Below are 21,029 nucleotides of genomic sequence, written 5' to 3'. Positions count from 1 at the left end.
GGTCCTCTTTAAAAATTACTGATAAAGAATCTCATCTACCTAAGATTCAAAACACCATTAAAGATAAGCTCAGAAAAAATTAAAGGAAGTGTTTCCAAAAGAAAAGATAAGCTCAGAAAGTTTAGTATGATCAGTTGATAGGGACCCTTGTTCCTTCTCAAAAAAGTACTGGTCACTTAATATAATAATATAAGCAGGGATTAATCTTTTGGAAGTTTCCCACACCTCAGAAAATACATAAGAAGCCCTTCATTATAGTATTTAAGTTTGCAGATATCCAAATAACCACAATTATTGTCCCATTTCATTTCTTTTTTTTAAATTTTATTGATGTATAGTTGATTTACAATGTTGTGTTCATTGCTGCTGTACAGCTGTTACCCATATATATACATTCTTTTTCATATTCTTTTCCATTATGGTTTATCACAGGATATTGAATATAGTTCCCTGTGCTTTACAGTAGGACCTTGTTGTTTATACATCCTATATGTAACAGTTTGCATCTGCTAACCCCAAACTCCCACTCCATCTCTCCCCCACCCTGTCCAATTTTATCTCATTCTTGCATTTAACCAGTATTCATTCCCAGGCCCGACCCTAATTCTCAGGAGCTGTACCACTGAATGGAAGATGGTTTTATATGTTCTTATACACAGGAAAGAGAGTAGCATGCACGTGCTAAGATGGATTAGTCTAGAACAAAAATGGGAGGACATACACTCAATATAAAGAGTGGTTATTTTTATACCATATGATCTCACTTATATGTGGGATCTAAAATATGACACAAATGAACTTATCTGTGAAACAGACTCACAGACCTAGAGAACAGACTTGTGGTTGCCAAGGGGGAGGGGGGTGGCGGAGGGAAGGACTGAGAGTTTGGGGTTAGCAGATGTAAACTGTTATATATAGGATGTAAAAACAACAAGGTCCTACTGTAGAGCACAGGGAACTATATTCAATATCCTGTGATAAACCATAATGGAAGAGAATATTTTAAAAAGAATGTGTATATGTGTATAACTGAGTCACTTTGCTGTACAGCAGAGATCAGCACACCATTGTAAACCAACTACACTTCAATTTAAAAAAATAAAAGTAAAAAGATCTAAGAATATATCTAAAAAAAAATCCAAAAAAAAAAAAAAGAGTGGTTACTTTTAAGTGGTGGGAGTGTCTCTTGTTGTTTTCCTTCATGCTTAAGCACATGTGTTTTTCTAGCCTTGTGTTTTTGTTCTTGTGTTTGTTTCCTTCTTGTGTTTTGTGCATTGATCCCAGGTTACTTTTGCAGTATGGGGAGGGAAAATGTGGTAATTGCAAAGAAAGAGGCATGATCAATAGTATGAAACACTGCAGAGAGGCCAAATGAGAGTGGAGAGTAAATAGGAAAAAGTCTGCAGGGAGCCTGGATCAGACAGTTGACCTGTAACGGACGCGCCAGAAGAGAAATGGAAGTGAGTTGAGTGGAAAGAAGGGAAGAGAAACAAAGTCGCCCACTTATTACAGAAGCAGGACGAAAAAGAGAAGCAGAAAGGACAGGATGGAGCGAGAGATGAAAAATCAACCAAGACTATTGTAAAGATCAAGGAGCCTGAGTGAGGTTGCTGCTGACGGGGAAGGGAAGAGAGGGATGCTGATATAAGAGAGAGGTGCATAACTGAGGGAGCGAGGTGCCTGTGAGGACACGGGCCTGGATCCAGGGAATAAAAGAATGGACCAGCTTAGGCGGAAGCCAAGATACTTATTTCTCTAAAACAAGAGGACAAGTGAATGCGGAGTTCAGATGGCAATATATTTTGAAGTGATGGAATCCACACCTGGGCATCTTCATTTTGTCCTCCACTGAAAGGGAGAGTGTGGGTGGTGGGACAGGGACTTTCGAAGGAGGCGAAATCAAAAGGAAATTGGAGGAGAGACCTCAGAGGGACCGAAAGTCGGGTGTGCTAGGGGATGCTCCTGGGAAATTGATCTTTCCTTTTCCCAGCTTCCAGGAAAAGACTCGGGACTGTTTCCAGGCAACGGAACTGGCTCCCAACCAGTTTCTCCACAGTACTCAGGTGACAGAGGGGTGCCCGAGGGATCCACAGAGCCCCACAAGATTAGCTATGGCTTCCCAAACCTGGCGGGACCGTCCACACCTGCGCGTCCCTAAGGGGGACTCTGGGGCTGAGTGTCACACTCTGGGATGATTCTGAGCTACTTCCGGCTTTAGGCATTGGCGTCTGTAGATTTCATCGCCATGGGGTTTAAAGAAAGGCTACACCCTCTCACCAGGCCTCTTGGCATCTCTCAGTCAACCTCATCTCCAGCTCTTGGGACAAGCAGAAGCAGAGCTGTCCAGAGTGTCCACAACAGAACGTGTCATGCTGCGGCTAGAACTGGAGTTTTCTCCCAGCACTGTCTTCCCATCCCTCCCAGGCACGCCGGTCCCACTCCCAGGATTCACTGACATGAGATTGCCATGGCATATGGCTTCATAGATGGTGGAATTTAGATCCTCTCTTTCAAGGAATGGTTCTCAACTGGGGGCGAATTTGTCCCACCACCAAGGAAGATTTGGCAATGTTTAGTTGTCACAAATGGTGCTACTGGCCTCCAGTGGATAGAGGTCAAGGATGCTAAAAATCCTACAGTACAAAGGACCTCAGAAGGTCAGTCATGCCAAGGGTGAGAAACCCTGCTTTAACGAGTCCCTGCTCTTAAAGGACCCTTTAAAACTTTGCTAAAATCCAGTTAAGGGTTATTTATAATTTGAGGTTTAGGGCTGAGACTAATGAAAGAAAATACCAGACAAGTGGGTGAGGAACGGTAGGGTTTCTGTATTTCCACCAGATGGCGCCAAAACACAAGTCAAAAATCCAACCTCCAGCCTCCATTTCAGAATCCAGTTTCTCTCCATGGTCAGCTCTCTGGAGTAACAATTGTTACTTTTTAAGTGCTTAGTTTTCTTCACCATCAATATTTTCATGCAGGTGAATTACAATGAATGATGATGAAAACTCTGCCTGGAAGATGAAAAAAACAGGGCCACCTCCTCAATCAGCTATGGAATTTCCATTCCCTGTAGCAACCAGGGTGTGGGAGAATCAGCTAGCTTCTCGCCTTCTTCTTGAGCTCGCTTTTAGCTGGGTACCTGGCAGGCAGACAGTGCCAAGATTCCTTTACCCTTAGGACAGCTGAGTGATGAAGTTCTGGCCATCAGCGGGATTTGAGCAGAAGTGTTGTAGGAAACTTAGTAGTTAAAGCAGTGGTTCTCAACTGCTGGGGTGCGGACGGAACGTGGTGCGGACGTGATGTCATCCGCCGGGGGGGGGGGGCATTTTGCCCCCAGGGGACATTTGGCAATGACTGGGGACATTTTTGGCTGTCAAAACTGGGGGATGATGCTACTGGCATCTAGTGGGTAGAAGCCAGGGATGCTGCTAAATATCCTACAACACACAAGAGAGCTCCCAGAACACAGAATTATCAAGCCTCAAATGTGAATTATGCCAAGGTGGAGAAACCATACTTTAGACGGAAGTGGCATGCCCTGGCTTCACCTTTCTCCCTTCCCACCCGCTACAAGGTGCAGTGAAGCACCATCTTGGACCATGTGTGCCAAGGCATCAAACCGGGGAGTCTGGACCTACAATGTAGGTGGAATTTGAGCCCCTGGCCTGGTGGGTCTCCCTTTCGACTCTGAACACCTTACACCCAGAGAGAGAGAATATATACACACACTCATAGTACTATTGTATATAAATCATAGTAGTCCAGTAACTACTCGACCTGAAACACATCCACTCCAGGTCTGCTTTGTTCTGCTTTTACCAGGGCCCCCCTAAGCTCTTTCTCCCTGGTATCTTACCCCTCTTCTCTCTTCCCTTCCTCCTCTGATGTGGTTTCTTCCCTCTGGCAAAGACTCCACCAGGACCCAATTGATTTATCAGCCTCAATCCATCCCTGACTTCTCCTAGAAGACACCCCTGCTATCTCCCCACCCTTCTATCCACAAATATCTTAGTTCCTCCCACATCCACTTTCTGGAGGACGAATCTTGTCTAAAATAACCACCCTCAATATAAACACACTTTCTGGCCCTTACCCTGCTATGTTTTCTGCAAAGAGCTTACCATGGTGTACAGTGATGTTATTTGCTGTCTGCACTCTACTCAGTGGTGCTCATTTTAGGTCAAAAACTGTCTTGTTTATCACCACATATCCAGTAAATGGAATACCGCTGTCCAATAGACATATATAATTATATATTGCATGCCCCATAGAGAATGCTGAATGTTCTAGTAGCCACATTAATAAAGTAAAAAGATAAAGATGAAATTAATTTTAATCCTATATTTTACTTAACCTAAACAGTCCTTCCCTAACATGTTGTTACTATTTTAAAATGAGGTATCTCACATTCATTTTTTCAAACGAATTCTGCAATAGCCACTGTGTAATTTACCCTTCCAGCCCACCTCAGTTCAGACTACATCTCAAGCTCTTAACAGCCACGTATGGCAAGTGGCTGCAATGGACAATGCAAATATGGAATAATACTTGACACACAGTAGGCATCCAGTACTAATTTGTTAATATTCTTCTATAGTATTTGATTCTTCTTGAGTACAGGAATAACATGGTAATAATGTTCACACCATTGATAAAGTCTATTTGAGTTAGCCATTTACTCTTATTAGGCATTTAAGTGGTTTCCACTTTCCACTTTTTGAAATAATTCTGCAATGAGCATCCGGTTTACGTCTGTTCTTCCTTGGAATAAATTCTCAGAAGTGAACATTCTAGTACAGAAATAGGCCCCCTTTTAGGGCTCTTGGCGCAATTTGCCAAATTACCCCGGAAAGGATTATGCCACTTAGGCTTTGAGTGATTTATGCTTGGTTATTATTGATCCTCTGCGATGCTAACAGAACAGGTATTGCTGATAATTATTGTGATGATTTAAAAAATGTTAATTAATAGGCACCAATTTTTGTCAGCTATCACGCACCAGGCCCTGTGCACCAGGTATTTCTCACCTCTTCGGGGCGAGAACCCGAGGCTTAGGGAGGTTAATAAACTAAGCGCTAGAATCGCACTCAAACTCAGATCTGGGTGACTATTTTCAAATCCTGGGCCACGACCACCCTCCGTTTCAGTTTTTTAAAAAAGCAAAGGCTAACAAAACACAAGGGAACGGAAGTGAGAAAGTTCAGAGATGGTGCGGAACGCGGCTAGGACGGGACGTCAACCACGGGGGCGGGACTTCCTGCGCGTCATGGCCACGTGACCCGCACCGGCCGCTCACGTCTAGTCGCCCCGGCAACATCCTCTCCCACGCACCGCGTATCCTGTTTCCCACCGGAAATAGGTCCCTGCTCGCCCACCGCCCAGGATTTGCAGGCTACGAGCTCTTGAGGTGACTCTGGGGGCGGCTGGGTATCATTTGGGAAGTGAAGGAGGCCCCTGAGCCTGGCGGCCCCTGAGCCTGACTTTCTGTGAGGCCGGGAGAGCAGAGGGCTTGCCTGTCACGTTATCGTTGTAATTATCAGCATCCCGCTAATTGTGAGAGGGAACTGGTTCCAGAGCCCCTCGGCTCTGCCGTGCGCCAGAATCACTGGATGGTTTTTAAATGCCCGGGCCTCCATCCCAGACCAGTAAAATTCGAATTTCTAGAAGTGGGGCCCCGGCATCGGTATTTTTCTGAAAGCTCCCCATTGTGATTCTGATGTTCCAGGTAACGCTGTGTCAAGCCAGGTCTGGAAGGTGAATTCGGACTTTGCCCATCCAGCCCAGAATCAGAACAGATCACCCAGGTCAGCCTCATCCTTAGAGGGAAGTCTAGGATATTAGCCCGTCTATTCAAAAATTGGGGCTTTCTTTTCCTCTCTTTTCCCTCGCACGTTGTCCTCTGTGGGAGGTCAGAGGTTTTGATGGCAGTTACCTGGAGAACATTTGGCACCTGCGGTCTTCTCTGCGCCTTACCTGTGGAGGTGGAGGATGTCTTTTCCCTCTGTTCTTCCTCAGTAGTTAAGTGAAGTTGCACCAGTGGCCAACGAAGTACCTTTTAGCTCTGAAATCCTGAGAGTCCCTTAGTACAGACCAGATGGTTCTGAACAAGTTTATTTTTTTCAGGAATGATTTTTAAAGTTGTTTCACAGGCTAGATTCTGTATTCAGCTGTTTTGCACCTCAAGTCAGAATAACATTACTTGAAAGTTTAGACTGAAGATTAATAACACAAATAGCATTTCTGGAGTTACTTACTCTCAGAGTTCCCATGAATTATGGGGTGGGGGTAACCTTTATACGTACAGTTTTTACTAATATAGTTTATAGGAGTAACAGCCCCTTTGGGATGGCAATGTGAACAGAAACCATATATTTTCCAAGACTGTTAGCTAGTGACTTTGGATAGGCATAACTGAAGCCAAGTTCACAGTAAGGTGTACAGATCTCCTCTGAGTATTCGTTGTTGTGCTGGGAAAGGATATAAACTAAAGCTCCAGAGAGAATTTTCATTCTAAAAGTGTTTTACAGAGGGTGAAGGATTATTTTGGTTTTTAGGGTGCAACATTTAAGGATAGGGTGAAATGAGAAGAAAGGGAGGAAAACTGAACGAGTAAGCGTAGAGTAGAGGTTGGAGAATTCACAAAATAGATGCGGAACTTGTGAAACTTCCTTCCGCATTCGCGGATGCGTAGGGCCGACTATACCACACCATTTTATGTAATGGACTTGATCATCCGCGGATTTTGGTCTCTTGTCGGGGGGAGGTCCTGCAACCAATTCCCCACGAACACCGAGGGACGTCTGTACTTCTCTACAATAGGAAATCCAGCTATAGAACAGTGTAAAAAAGTGAACAGGTGAAAAAAGAGCGTAACTTGTTGATCAAAGATCAGATGATTTGAAAATATCTTTGAAAACATATTAATGTATTTAGATATCTACTTTCCGAAAAGATTTGGAGCTTTATAGCCAGAGTTATTTGAGTTACTAGCTACTCAATGATTTTAGGGAGGGTAGAGGTTGCAGGAGAGTGTTAACAGGAAATGGCGATCCCAACAGCATCGAAGGACAGGAAATATTACCTATGACTTTTTTATGCTGGAAGGAAAAAAGGAAATTTAAAAGGAACAGATGGCAGAATCCAGGCCTACAAGTAGTTGATTAAATGGCCAAATGAAAGGGGCATAGTGAGTGCCGTTTAAATTCAGAAAAGAGAGATTAACGTGGAATTACCCTGTATGTGTTTTTGGAAGGAAAATTTGAAATAAGGTTCCTGACATCCAGTGGTGACTTTAACCACTTTAAACCAGTCGTGGTTTATGCTCTTAACTTGTATTACCTACCTGTCCAACCCTTATTCCTTCATGGTCACACTAGGTTTTGCTGTTTGAAGAATATACTTGCAATGAGGGGAACTTGTCTGTTTCCTCTTTTGCGTTGTATTCTGTCCTTGTCGGTTACCCCAATTTTCAGCTTTCACATTGCCTGTTGTGTTCAAGAGTCAAGGGGTAACCTTGTTTTGGGGCTGTCCTCATATTTCACTTCTGATTCTTATGTTAGTCACATGGGGATTTGGTGAACTTGCAAATAAATCCATTCCCAAATCCATCACCCTTGCTTGACAAATTAAACGGTGCCGTTCTATGGGTGGAATATGGTTTGTATGAAAAAGAAGAATTGTTAACTACGTCCTTTCAGCCATGAAACTTTCAGCCAAGGAGCTATGTTCCTTCCCCATGCTGTGCCTTCATTGTGACCTTGCTTCTTATTGCAACAGCCAGAAGAGTAAATTGAGGCTTGGGGTCGAGAGAATGAAAGGGAAATGAAACTCAGGTTTGAGGCTCCCTCACCCATCAGTTTTAACTGTTACAGGTGGACAGAGGCAGGCCTTCTAAACACAGTAGCTTGTGCGCTTGTAGGAGGCCTGTGTCTGGAGGAAAGATGGAGCTTGGACTGCTGAGGGTGGGAAAAGGCCTTTCAGACTTGAGCCATCTCTGATGTCTGAATCACTAAGCCGGGACCACGCCAAGCCACAGGAGGGAGCCTCTGAGGGCAGCAAGCCAGCTGAACTTGCCAGCCTCAGATCGAAGCTGGGGGTGATGGCAAGAAGCAATGCTCTCCAAAAAACCTCCTTTTCTCATTTGACTTAGTTGAGGAAGTTCCTACCAGTGTGTGCGTTTACTGGGAGACATCTTCTCTGATAGGGTTATTACCGCATATACCGAGATTCCGTAGAACTGCATATGACTCAATGTATGTAATTCAGATTTCTCACCATACCGTCATTTATTTTATTTTATTTTTTTTCCGTCATTTATTTTGAGCCATCTCCAGCAGACCCCGTTTCTTCTACTTTGAAACTGTGTATACTGAAGGCCCAATTAGATCCCCCCAATTCTCTGGTTCGCTCAGAGAACCAAATTAGGGAGAGCCTTATGGGAAAGTTGCGTATCTTATTTAATGACCAACGTTGAACGTGTTTCTATGCAAAAATCAAAGCCGATGAATTTTCATGTATTTAATTTTCAGAATTCTAGTGGAAAAGGAGGATAGAGAGGAAAATCCAGTTACAGAGGATACATTATCATTTCGAAGGGAATTTGTGTTTTATTTATCTGGTTGCTATGATGCATCCTAGATCCTATACTTATAAGAATCTAAATAGGCAGTAAAAAGAATTTGTACAAGGAATTCCCTGGTGGTCCAATGGTTAGGAGTCCGTGCTTCCACTGTCCGGGGCACAGGTTCAATCCCTGGTCGGGGAACTAAGATCCCACAAGCTGTGCAACTCAGCCAAAAAAAAAAAAAGCCACATTCCTTATTGGTGGAAATGTTTAATGACTCAATGGAAATAGTCACATTTTGTCCATTGAAAACCACAAAGCTCATGTCTGTTGTTGTTCGTGTATATTTATGCATTTAAAAATGTGTCTCCCAGGATAAGCAGAGTCATTGAAGAATGAGTGCAGTTTTTAAGAAAGGCTATACGGAAAAATATATCATTGGAGACTCAGAGGCACTGCCTTTTGCCTGTGGGCCTCAGCAGTGTTTCGTGAATGACCTCAACGCTGTTTTTTTCCTTCCTCTTCTCGTGGCTGAGGACAGACAATGAATTCGGTCTCTGTACTCGCCCAGGCTCAGCTGGGCAGTGACTATCGTGCCATTGTCCTCCCTGGGGAGGGCTGCCCAGTTGGTAGTGCCGTGAATCCCGGCCTTCCCTGGCATTGACCCTCTCTTTTCTTTCAGCTCCACCATCCCGTTAGGAGAAGAGTTGCTGCGCAGTACACAGAGACAGGTGCCAGAAAAAAGTAGGAGACACTCTGGGGAGGTGGGGAATGAAAGATAAAATTAAAAACCATTGAAAGGGCAGCTCAGTCTGCTGCTACCTTAAACTTTCTCTCCTTTGAGCTGGTGGTGGTGTGTGACAGTACTGCTATAGTGTCTAGAATTATTTTAACGTTGGCTTTTCAGAAGCCCAGGCATTTTTATTAGGTCCTTAAGCTCCTTTGTGGAACCCAGTTTTGAAAAGCTAACAGGGCCCATTCTTAGAGTAGGGTCTCACCTTCCCTTGGGTGCTAACTGATGCCATCAGCCGGGAAGGATATGGGTTCCTTCTTCCAGGGAGGAACTCTCTCCTGCTTCCCAGTTCCTGCTTCCCGTCCTTGTTGGGTTCCTGCCTAGCCCGGGGCAGCTCGTAGAATCTCCATCAGAAATCATGGCACTACATATGCTTTCTAAGCCCTGTTGATTGATCCTGTTTTGCAGGAGTTAGGGTGGGTTGTTTTTTGTTTTTCTTAATTAAGTCCTTAAATGTCTCTGGAGCTCTTTAAGAAATGGTCCGATTTGCTTATTTAGTCACAGAGAGGATTCTTTTGTCCCCAGTATTAGGAACTGGTCACCAAATTGCTATTGGTCATAATCACAGTTTTCTTGCTTCCACTAGTCTTATTCTGAGCCTAATAACTTATGAGATGGGTGAGAATCTCAGAGTTCCTCCACTGATTTGCAAGTGCAAAGCGAGGAACGATTAGGACGCTCAACATACTGAGGGAAGAGTCTATGGAGCCTCGTAATGGATTAACATAAAGCAGGGGTGGCCAAGTGATGGCCCACGGCTAAGAATGATGTTTACATTTTTAATAGGTTGTTTTTTTAATTTTAAAAAAAAGTACGGCTATGTAACAGTATACGTGACACACAAGCCCAGAATATTTACTATTTGGCCCTTTAGAGAAAAAAATTTGCTGGTGTAAAATACCAACAGTAATACTGGAAATAGCAAGCTCATAATAAAGTTCTATGCAAGCTGCTCTTTCTTTGGATGTGTTTTTTTATACTTTTTCTTTCTTTCTTTCTTTCTTTCTTTTTTTTTTGCGGTACGCGGGCCTCTCACTGTTGTGGCCTCTCCCGTTGCAGAGCACAGGCTCCGGACGCGCAGGCTCAGTGGCCATGGTTCACGGGCCCAGCCACTCCGCGGCATGTGGGATCCTCCCGGAGCGGGGCACGAGCCCTCGTCCCCTGTATCGGCAGGTGGACTCTCAACCACTGCGCCACCAGAGAAGCCCTATACTTTTTCTTACTTGATTTGAGAGGGGCTGATTAATTTGTCATTCATTCTCAGGATTATTTTGTTCAACTTGAAGAAAACTTTATTTATTATTTTTATTGAAGTATAGTTGATTTACAATGTTGTATTAGTTTCAAGTGTACAGCAAAATGATTCAGTTATATATTCTTTTTTAGATTCTTTTCCCTTATAGGTTATTACAAAATACTGAGTAGAGTTCCCTGTGCTATACAGTAGGTGCTTGTTGGTTACCTATTTTATATATAGTAGTGTGTATATGGTAATCCCAACCTCCTAGTGTATCCCTCCCCCCCCCTTCCCCCTTTGGTAACCTTAAGTTCGTTTTCTGTCTGTGAATCTCTTTCTGTTTCGTATATAAGTTCATTTATTATATCATTTTTTTTTAGATTCCACATATAAGCGATACTCTTTTTAATTGAGTATCTACAGGATTTTAGGAATCTTAAAGATACTTAAAATGTAAAAGGATGTGATAGATAGGTTTTGGAATTTGGGGAGGGAAAATAATAGATCCAAGGGTGACATGAGCGGCATATTGAACGTAGAGCCTGAGGACTCTAAACGTGCTGTAAGATGGCAGCAGATCTGATTATAAGTGTCCCAGTGGCCAAAGCAATGAGAAAAGCATAATCAGAAGAAAATCGATGACAGAGGTGCCTGTGTTCCATGATTAATGTAAATTCATCTTTCCTTAATGGCCTGGGTCTTAAAAGAAGTCAGCATCTCGGCAGATTAGTTGATATGCTTTATAGGTAGTCAGCAGCCTGCGCTGAATCTGAACGGCCTCTGGTCCAAATGCTGGGACTGGCTTTCTTCAGCCACCCCAGCTCTTAGTCCTGGCTGCTTTCTTGCAAAAGTGCTCAGAGTGCCTTTCGTGATTTCTGACGCAGTGGAACATGGCAGCCCTTCTATCAAATTATTTGTTGAATCAAAAGCATAAGTAAGTAACCACTCCTCAAATTAGCACTCCCATCGTTTTTAATCACAGCCATTGGCATTTGAACAGCCTGGGGCACTCATTGAATTACACTTGAACCTCTTAAACAGTTGTTTACTCTACCATGCATGCCTAACTTCTAGCTCTGCAGAAGGGAGCCTCTCATAAGCCATCTTGTGCATTTTCAGAATACTGGTACTACTGCTTCTAAAGCCAGGCTGGATTTTCCCAGTTATAAATAAAAACAGGATCGTCTGAGGTCTGCAGTAGTGTTCAGTCACAATGATATTTATTATATATCTGAAGCTGTCAGATCTCCCAGTTCGAGATAATTAATATTTACATTGATCTGGTTTTAAGTACATATTTTATAAGGCATAGAAGTCTGGATTCAAAACTCTTAATTTCCCCAAGATGTGCAGATGTCTCATAGGCTTTTTTAATTTAATTCCTATGCTAATTGTTAATCTCTAAAACAAATTTGATTAAGATACACATGGAGTTCACTTTAATGTCATTTTGTGCTTCAGGCACTCAGAAAGCTGTTCAGATTTCAGTGGTAGACATATAAAACCTGGCTGGAGTGAATTAGCCACTTAAAGGCTGTACCTTACACTTCAGCACTCAAGTGTATACTGATTTCTACTGTAATTTCTTTTGTGTTGGTTTTACTCCTGTAGGTGGTTAGCCCCTTAGTTGTGTTGACTGTTTTTATATGTATTTCTTCGGTAGCCTATAAAGCACATAGCAGTTAGCCAGGTTTTCAGATAATTGTTTATGTTTTAAGCCTTTAAATTATAGTTGTAGCGTGAACAATAATTTACACTTGTATTTTCACTGTATTTGTTAGCTTTTCCCCGGTTTACATTCACTGCATGTGTGTGTTTGTGAATTTAGAACAGGGAACAGGAAGTGTGGGCTGTGTTTAAGATAAATTTACAGAAGACCATGTCAGCCCTCTTGGAAATACCGTCTTTGAAAGCTTATTGTATTTAAAAAGAATGTGAATCGTTCTCTTTAGGCTAAATCTTAAAAGATGTGGTCAATTTAACATCTCAGTGTTCCGCATTAACCATAGCAAAACATCTGGTGGAGATTACAAAATAAGTCAAGTTTATTTCTTAAGGCTTGGAGATTTTTAAATTCTACCCTATAATTAAGTAAAGTAGGAAAAATAGGACTCCTTCGGTATCTGATTTCCAGAGTTTCAAAACCCAAGTACCTGTTTGCTCAGCATCACATTGTGTTAGGGGTTTTGTCTCATAGATGCTTAAATTCTCATGCATTTTAGGCTATTGCTTTTGTTTAACTTTTTTTTAAAGTACATTCTGGTGTCGGCTGGCACTTGAGCATCTCTGAACCCTTGAACAGAAGGGAAAAAAATTGAAGTGTGTTTTAAATAGGCTGTAAAAGGTGCAGATACAGATTAAACTTTACTTTGAGGTGCTTCCTGCCATATCAGTAAATCACAAGAGGTAGATAGCACGGAAGGGAGTAAATCCTGGCAGAACAAGGCTGTTGGGCAAAGGTATTCTATGCGGTCACTTGGTGGAGTCTCTATAAGGCCAACTGGCCCGAGGCAGGGGAACACAGTCAGATTCACAGGTTGCATCAGACCGAAATTCTCCGGACCACCCAGTTCCAGAAACTGCCCTGGAGGCATTCCGGACCACCCAGTTCCAGGAACTGACCTGGGGACTTTGAACCCAGCCCAGCCTTCCCGCCTTTCGAGGGGCGGGACTAATGGTCCCCCAGGATACCCGAAAAGACCACCAAATAAGGAATACCCTGCGCCCTCCCAGATTCACCACACCCCTTTCCCTTCTTCCCCTATAAATTCTTGCCCAACCCTCGCCCGGGTGCGATTTCTCTGGCCCCCTTTCTCTCGGACCAGTGAACCTCGCCCGGGAGCGCTCCCTAATAAAGCTCACTTGAAGCTTTCCTCTGTTTCGTGGTGCCGTTTGTTAAGATCCGACCTTACAGTCTCCAAGCGACCAGTTCCTCCTCCCGCAGAGACGCAGTGTGGGTAGGCAGAGAGTGTAGTGTCACACGCTGGCTGAAAGATGCTTTTTGCAGTCAAAACCAAAGCAAGGTGCATTTGAGGGGCTTAAAGCCCAGGGTACAACCCAGCCGAGAGAGTTGTTTTATTTAGAGAGGCTTCTCCGAGTCCCAGGCCTGCAGCAAGACCCAACAAAGGTTTCCAGTGAGTTGGCAAGATGTATTCTATTCTACTCAGGCCTCTGGGAGATCCAGGGTTAATTTATTTTATTTTTTATTAACTTTTTTTATATATAAATTTATTTGTTTAATTTTTAGCTGCAATGGGTCTTTGTTGCTGTGCGCGAGCTTTCTCTAGTTGCGGCGTGGCAGGCGGATTCTTAACCACTGCGCCATCAGGGAGGCCCTCCAGGGTTAATTTAAATAGGCATTGGCATGAATTATGGGTTAGTAAATAAAGTAATAGTTGTACATTTTTAGTTCATGTTCCGTGTATTCTTTTTTACATACATATGACTAGCTATTTATGTGGTTACTCTCGTGGACTTTACTTTCAATAGGGAAACAAGTACTATACTTGAAAAGTACAGTGTCCTTTGAGCCACTGAATCACACCTAAGGGGATCCCTCCTTTTCAGACCACTAGCCCAGGTGTCGGTGCTGTCGTGGTGTGTTGCGTGAAGATCAGGCACCATCCTGGGGAGACAGCAGCCTCTGAGGAGCTGCTATGCAAACCGCAAAATAGCTATGAATATCACAGCCCTGGACTGACCAGACGTCTGCACTCTGCTTGTTCTTTCCTAGCTTCGGCGCTCGTTTGGACTTTCACAATCAGAGATGGCAGCAGAGGTAAGTTTTTTTTTTTTTTAACTGATGAGAAAAAAGGTAAGTTTTAGTCGTTAAGGTCTTGGTGTCTCATTGCATGATGGAGAACACCAAAGAAATACATCAGAAAACTAAAGGTAGAGCACCATCGGGTGTGTTGCTCGTCATCTTTTGTCCCAGGCACTGAGGAGCGGGCCGCCAGCACGTTTAGGGGGCAGAGAGGGAGGGACCGGAGACCATCATCCTGTTCACCAGTTCATGTGGTTCTTGGCAGGCGTTTCTAACTTGGAATTAGTCATTTAATCACAGTGGGTAGAAAGGCCCAAGATGATAGACATCGGGTCCTCTTGCCCCCTGCGTCTCATCTAGAAATGATCATTATTAGCCTCTGTCCCCACTTTATCATGGGCCGTAACCTCAAACTAATTGTTCTCTGTGTGCCTCATGCGCGTGTACTTCAGAGCAAGTGTGCACATGCCTGGCGCCCGTCGTGGGCGTGGACCCATCTTATATTCTCCTTGGCCCCGTAGCACCCTCGTGGAGAGGAGATATTTAGTAGATACGCAGTAAACACCCGGTTAGTTGATTGAACGTTTGAAGGTTTCTCTTGAGGCTGAACCACGTGCTGTCTAGCCTACATTTTTTTTTGTTTTGTAGCCGGCAACAGCGCTAGCTCTGGAGTCTTGGCCCTCTCATCCGGTCTACGCAAGATACTGGCAACATTACCATCAAGCGATGGCGTGGATGCGCTGCCACCAGAATGCCTATCGGAAGGCCATGGAATCTTGCTTCACGTCCCCGTGGTACTCTTCTGCCATGGGCCTTCCCCAGAGTGCTTATGCTCAGGAGGGCAGAAGGCCTCAGTCCTGCTACGAGCATCCCCCAGCCTCCTGGAACTCCCGCCACAGTCATTCACATGCTGGCGGGCGTGGACCACATCCACGCGGCAGAGAAGAGCCAGCTTGGTACGCAGAGGAGGAGAAGGAGAAAGAGAGCGAGTCCGACGATGGTGGCATAGAATGCGACGTGAGCAACATGGAGATCACGGAGGAGCTACGCCAGTACTTCGCCCAAACCGAGAGGCACCAGGAGGAGCGCCGTAAGTGCAGCCCGCCCTTTTCCACGGCCCCGCCCCGGGCCTTGTCTCCTGCCCACATTTATTTTTATTTATGTTGGCTGTCCTGGCTCTTACTTTTTGCGCGCAGGATCTTCATTTCAGCACTCGCTGGCCTGCAGTCTTCTTAGTTGTGGCATGCATGCCGGATCTAGTTCCCCAACCAGGAATTGAACCCAGGCCCCCTGCTTCGGGAGCGTGGAGTCTTACCCACTGGACCACCAGGAAAGTCCCGTCCTGCCCTCATTTACAACCTTCTAAGTCCTCCCTTGGGTACAGATAATATTTCAAACCCAATCCTAAGCCTGGAAAAGCTCTGGTGATGTGGTACCTCACTTATATTAGTTTTCAGGGTTGTTTTTGTTCCCCAACCAGGAATTGAACCCAGGCCCCCTGCTTCGGGAGCGTGGAGTCTTACCCACTGGACCACCAGGAAAGTCCCGTCCTGCCCTCATTTACAACCTTCTAAGTCCTCCCTTGGGTACAGATAATATTTCAAACCCAATCCTAAGCCTGGAAAAGCTCTGGTGATGTGGTACCTCACTTATATTAGTTTTCAGGGTTTTTTTAATATAGGACTTTTTTTTTTTTTAGTTCTAGAACAAAATTTATCCTAATAGTACCTCTGCCATTTACTGAATTTCAGACACTATACCAGATGGAGAGTGTGTGTGTGTGTGTGTGTGTGTGTGTGTGTGCGCGCGCGCGCGCGCATTCCCTAGTCTACACAACAGTCCCTCAAAGCTTTAAGCCCATTTCACATATAAGGAAAGTGAGCCTTCAGGAGCTTCATTGACTTGTTCTGTGGTATCAACTAGTAATTTGCTGTTAGGATTCAAAGCAAGGTGTGTGTGACTGCAGTTCCTGTGCTCGTTCCTCTAGCACAGACTCAGGGCTTAGGACCACTAGGTTCCTAAAATGCTGCTGCTGCCTTACTGGTGCACAGCTCAGAGACTGCCCTGCTGTTGCAGAGCTACCGGGTCTTAAATCTCAAGCTCCCTCCAGAGTAGACACCAGTGCAAACCTAAAAAGAATAACAAAATGCCTGGTATTTACCCTCTCCGGTTTGATTCTGGGCCATGGCTGTCTGTTCCTGGGGTTAGAGAATTGTGATAATGGTCTTAAATCTTCAGTCGGAAAGCAGGAATGTTATGTTTTTAATTTCTTACTAACTTGCCACAAAAAACTAAAACTGCTTTTTGTGCTTTCCTTACTGTTAAGATTCACCAGCCCATTTACATTTTCAGTGTCTCTAACAGACATACAGATGCTTTCCTCCCTATTACAACATGCCATCTCAATATTGTTTTTATTGAGTTCTAATTATATATTTTGCCTAGAATTTTCTAGTAAACGGAGACATAGAAGCCTGGGGATGGGTGCATTTCATTTACATCTTGATTGATCTGTGTTTTCCTAATGATGGGCGAGCATGTATTGATTCCCCCACTGGGTGCCAGGAACTGAGCAATGGGCTGTGTATAAAGTCTCATGCCCTTTAGTGTCTGCCTATGATTCTTCACTACTCATTCAGTTTTACTTCCCTTCTTTTGATTAAACCTTTGACTTCTTTGATGCCTATTAGAAAGTATATGCAAACAAGTATTTTTAAAACAGTACTTTCTATTACACATAGAATGCATGTCTTTCCTTGATCTTCGGGAATAAATTTTACCTTTTTTCAAAATACATTTGAAATAACTGTTAGTCTAATTTAAAAGCATATAACAGATGAGGGAGACTTGGCATTGGAGCATGTCCACGTGTGGTTGGAATGCTGTTTGTTACAGCTTTTGAAAAAGAAAATATGATGGAGACAGGGCTTGTTTCTGTTGTCCGTACCCAAAGGCAGAAGAACATGTTTTTCCTGCCAGAGAGAGTGCCACATTTATGATAGAAGTTGTAATTAAGGATGGGAGCAAACCCCAGCCATCTAAAAGGCCATTTTGAATGACCTGCTAATTTAAAATAAACCTGACAGAGTTATTCAATGAAAAGTAGAGATGAATGATGTGAAAATAGAATAATGAAATGTGTCCTTCACATGTCAGTTGAGTTACAGATGTCTGGTTAAGAACCATCCCTGTTTCTGCGTCTTGCCTTTTGTCAGGTAGGTTAAGAAAAAGTCATGAAAATTGCCTGCTAAGTTTTGCATGGCACTTAATATTATTTTGAATGAATGAATGAAGTCTTTCAGTATTAATTATGAGCCTTAAATCAGAACTTTTCAAACCTTATCCCATGAAGTGCTAAACTTGCTGTGGTTCTTTGGGCCATTTTACAAGGTGATGTAGGCATTGAATATTTTATAACTTGAGGAACTGCATGTTTCGTTTGATATCATCCCTAAATCTGCTTAGTTGACATCAGGGCTCCAAGTCCTATTATTATCGTCATTGTTATGGGTTGAATTGTGTCCGCTAAAAAAAAGATTTGTTGGAGTCCTAAACCCCACCCAGACCTCAGGATGTGACCTTATTTGGAGAGAGGGTCTTCACAGAGGTTAACAAGTTAAAATGAGATTAGGGTGGGCCCTGATCCAGTATGACTGGTGTCCTTATAAAAAGAAAAATTTGGAAACAGACAGACGCGCACCCAGGGAGAATGGCACGAGAGGACTGGAGTTCTGCTGCCACAAGCCAAGAACTGCTAGAAGCTGGGAGAAGGGCCTGGAACAGACCTTCCCTAGCGCCTGTGGACGGCCATGGCCCTGCTGACAGCTTGATCTCAGACTTCCAGCCTCCCCAGCTGTGAGACAAGACATTTCTGTTCTAAGGCACCCAGTGTGCTGCACTTTGTTACAGCAGCCCTAGGAAACCAATACAATCACCCTGGCAGAATTTTCTTTGTTTCCAAATGCAGTCTGTGAGTGGGACGTAAAGTGAACCACGCAGGTCTTGTCATTGCTGTGAAGAAAATCTGGTACATGTTTGTTTTACCGTGATCTAGATAGCAAACCAACAAAAAAGGGAATTTTATGGAAACCCTTACAACCTCCATCCCTACTCACCAGTACTTACATTATTGTTAGTAGAATTATACAGGAGTAGCTGTGGCAGGACCGCTGGAATCACAGGCTTCCAGCCCCACTCCAGCACTTACTAGCTGGAGGTTCTTATCCTGTGCACCGCTACCCTGTGCCTCAGTCTCCTCATCTGCGAAATGGGGATTCTAATGAATGGGATGCTAACTATGAAGATTAAATGAGATAAAAGTTATACAACAGTGCTCTGTACGGAAGTCAGTGCCCAAGGAGTGTTACTTGTTATGGTTTGTTGCTAATAACTCATCCTTTAACATGGATTATTAACCATGAACTGGTTTTACTCTGATACTGTCTTGATTAGTGCTTGATTGTTATTTTTTTGATTGAAGTATAGTTGATTTACAATGTCATGTCAATTACCGCTGTACAGCAAAGTGATTCAGTTATACATATATACACATTCTTTTTCATATTCTTTTCCATTATGGTTTATCACAGGATATTGAACATAGTTCCCTGTGCTCTACAGTAGGATCTTGTTGTTTATCCATCCTATATATAAAAGCTTACATCTGCTAATCCCAAACTCCCACTCCATCCCTCTCCCACCTCGCCTCCTTCTTGGCAACCACAAGTCTGTTCTCTATGTCCGTGAGTCTGTTTCTGTTTCATAGATCAGTTCGTTTGTGTCGTATTTCAGATTCCACATATAAGCGATATCATATGGTATTTGTCTTTCTCTGTCTGACTTCACTTAGTGTGATCACCTCTGGTTGCTGATTGGTGAGTGCTTGATTAAGATTCTGCATATTTTTAATAAAGTATTCTTTGACTTCGAAAAAAAAGAAGTCATATATTTCTGCCCTAGGCAGCACTTTTCAAACTCTTAAATTGATTTAGAATATTTTAAACATAAAAGAATGAAAAGCTTTGAGATCTGTCAAATCGAGCCACTAATACAATTTTGTCAAAGTAGTCATTACCACAACTTTTAGTTCTGTTTCAAGGACATTCTTGCTTGATATAAGTTAATATAGTAAACTACACGGGCTGGGGAAATGAACCTGCTTCCACCTTCCTCATAACAGCACTAAACGCATTGAGCTTCCGCTACTTTGTGCTTTAAAAACATGTAATTGTAGCATAATTCAAAATTGCTTGTGCTGGGATCTCTGATGCTCTTGTGTCCTGCAGTCCGCCCTGAAAGCTTTATCAGGTCCCCGGGAGACATGAGTGTTGTCTGGCGAGGGTGAGAACAAGGCTTTGGTGTCGGAATCTAATCTTCCTGCAAAAGATGCGGTCTCTGTGAGAAGCAGCCGCCAGGCCCTGACGCTGCCCCACCAAAAATAATGGGCAGCACTTCACCAGCGCTAGGTTTTTCACCAGCACTTTCAGTGGCGTATAGGATCAATTCGTGTTCCTTGGAGCAGTCATGAATGATGGCATTCAGACATAAGTAATTGGAATGCCCGTGGTGCTTTCCAATCCATTACCTTCGCTAGAAATGCTCACAGAGGTTTAGTTACATACACAGTTGGGAAATGTTTGAATAAAGAGATGAGGGACCTGAGTCACGTGAATACTCGGTTGAAGTTGTTTTGCTCTTTGAGCCACTAGAAGCTGCTTATTCAATTAGGACAAATTCAGCCCTGAACATGAATCATTTAGAGAACACAGATTGTATAAAATATTACTAGCAAGGGAAAATGTAGCTAAACTTGAAAGACACAGCTTTTCAGGACTATTCGCCTCCAAAGGAATGTATATAATTCATCATCATCTGTGTCTTATTTAATATTTTCTTGGGATAAAATCCTTTAGACTGGACAACGTGTTCTTGTTTGTGATTACCATTCCTCCAGACAGTCTCTAATTTCACATATTTCAGCAATAAAAACCAAAAAAATATTAAGTAGAGTAAACAAAGAACTCTTTTTTGTGCAGCAGTAACAGGCATGCTTTTCATTATATTATATGTCATCGTTTCCTAGCGAGATATTGCTGTTATTTAAAACTTCACTGGTAACATTACTTACGGGAAAGTAGACAGTTGTGAAGTTTTAAAAGGTCAGCTGTGTTGTCAGTTATTTCTTAGGAAAAATGTTTATTGTTAGGTTGAGGAAGGTATCATTTTATAGTCATAAATAACCATCAGTTGAGACTGCGAGGTCCTCATCCTAATACTTAGAGGGAAAATGAGTGAAAGTTGTCATTCCCCGTAGAGAAGCAGGCCCCCCGAAACAAACCCTTGCCACTGTTGTCTCCACACGAGCCAATCAGATAGTTGTCACCTGTGTTTTGGGGGTAGATGTCGGGTCCAAACAGGGACATTTCTCAAAGAACATAAACCCACGTGGGAAGAGAAGACAAAATCAAGTTTAAAATGATACCTACAAGAGCCATTTATGGTGTGCGCCATGGGTAGTTTTGCAAATGAGGGGCAGAGCCGGTGAGTGAGTGGGCTCAGTGGTCAGAGGAGCTCCACGGGCTGGTCGCGGAGAAACGGAGTGCACACTAGGCTTTGAGGGATGGGGGCAGTGCGGATGAGAGGGAAAGAAAGGGCTGAGTGCACTCCCCGCCCA

At 43.4% G+C, this 21,029-nt stretch overlaps 1 protein-coding gene across 2 annotated transcripts in view; it reads left to right on the top strand.

The window, feature by feature from the left end:
- The first annotated feature begins 5,281 nt into the window (after positions 1 to 5,281).
- Positions 5,282 to 21,029, top strand: part of GEMIN8 (gem nuclear organelle associated protein 8) — a 21,543-nt gene continuing 5,795 nt past the window's right edge. The window contains exons 1-4 of one of the 2 annotated variants that reach the window (XM_024755253.1): positions 5,286 to 5,407; positions 5,726 to 5,804; positions 14,327 to 14,371; positions 15,005 to 15,446. In XM_024755253.1, the coding sequence (XP_024611021.1) occupies positions 14,360 to 14,371; positions 15,005 to 15,446 (454 nt within the window). In that variant the 5' untranslated portion in view covers positions 5,286 to 5,407; positions 5,726 to 5,804; positions 14,327 to 14,359. Of the gene's footprint in view, positions 5,408 to 5,725; positions 5,805 to 14,326; positions 14,372 to 15,004; positions 15,447 to 21,029 lie in introns of both variants that reach the window. The other variant, XM_024755251.1, reaches the window with a different exon arrangement.

The sequence above is a fragment of the Neophocaena asiaeorientalis genome, unplaced genomic scaffold (genome assembly GCF_003031525.2).
Source record: "Neophocaena asiaeorientalis asiaeorientalis breed wild unplaced genomic scaffold, Neophocaena_asiaeorientalis_V1.1 scaffold668, whole genome shotgun sequence".
Taxonomy (NCBI): domain Eukaryota; kingdom Metazoa; phylum Chordata; class Mammalia; order Artiodactyla; family Phocoenidae; genus Neophocaena; species Neophocaena asiaeorientalis.
Note: the sequence above shows the minus strand (reverse complement) of the source record. Positions and strands in the feature narration are given on the sequence as shown.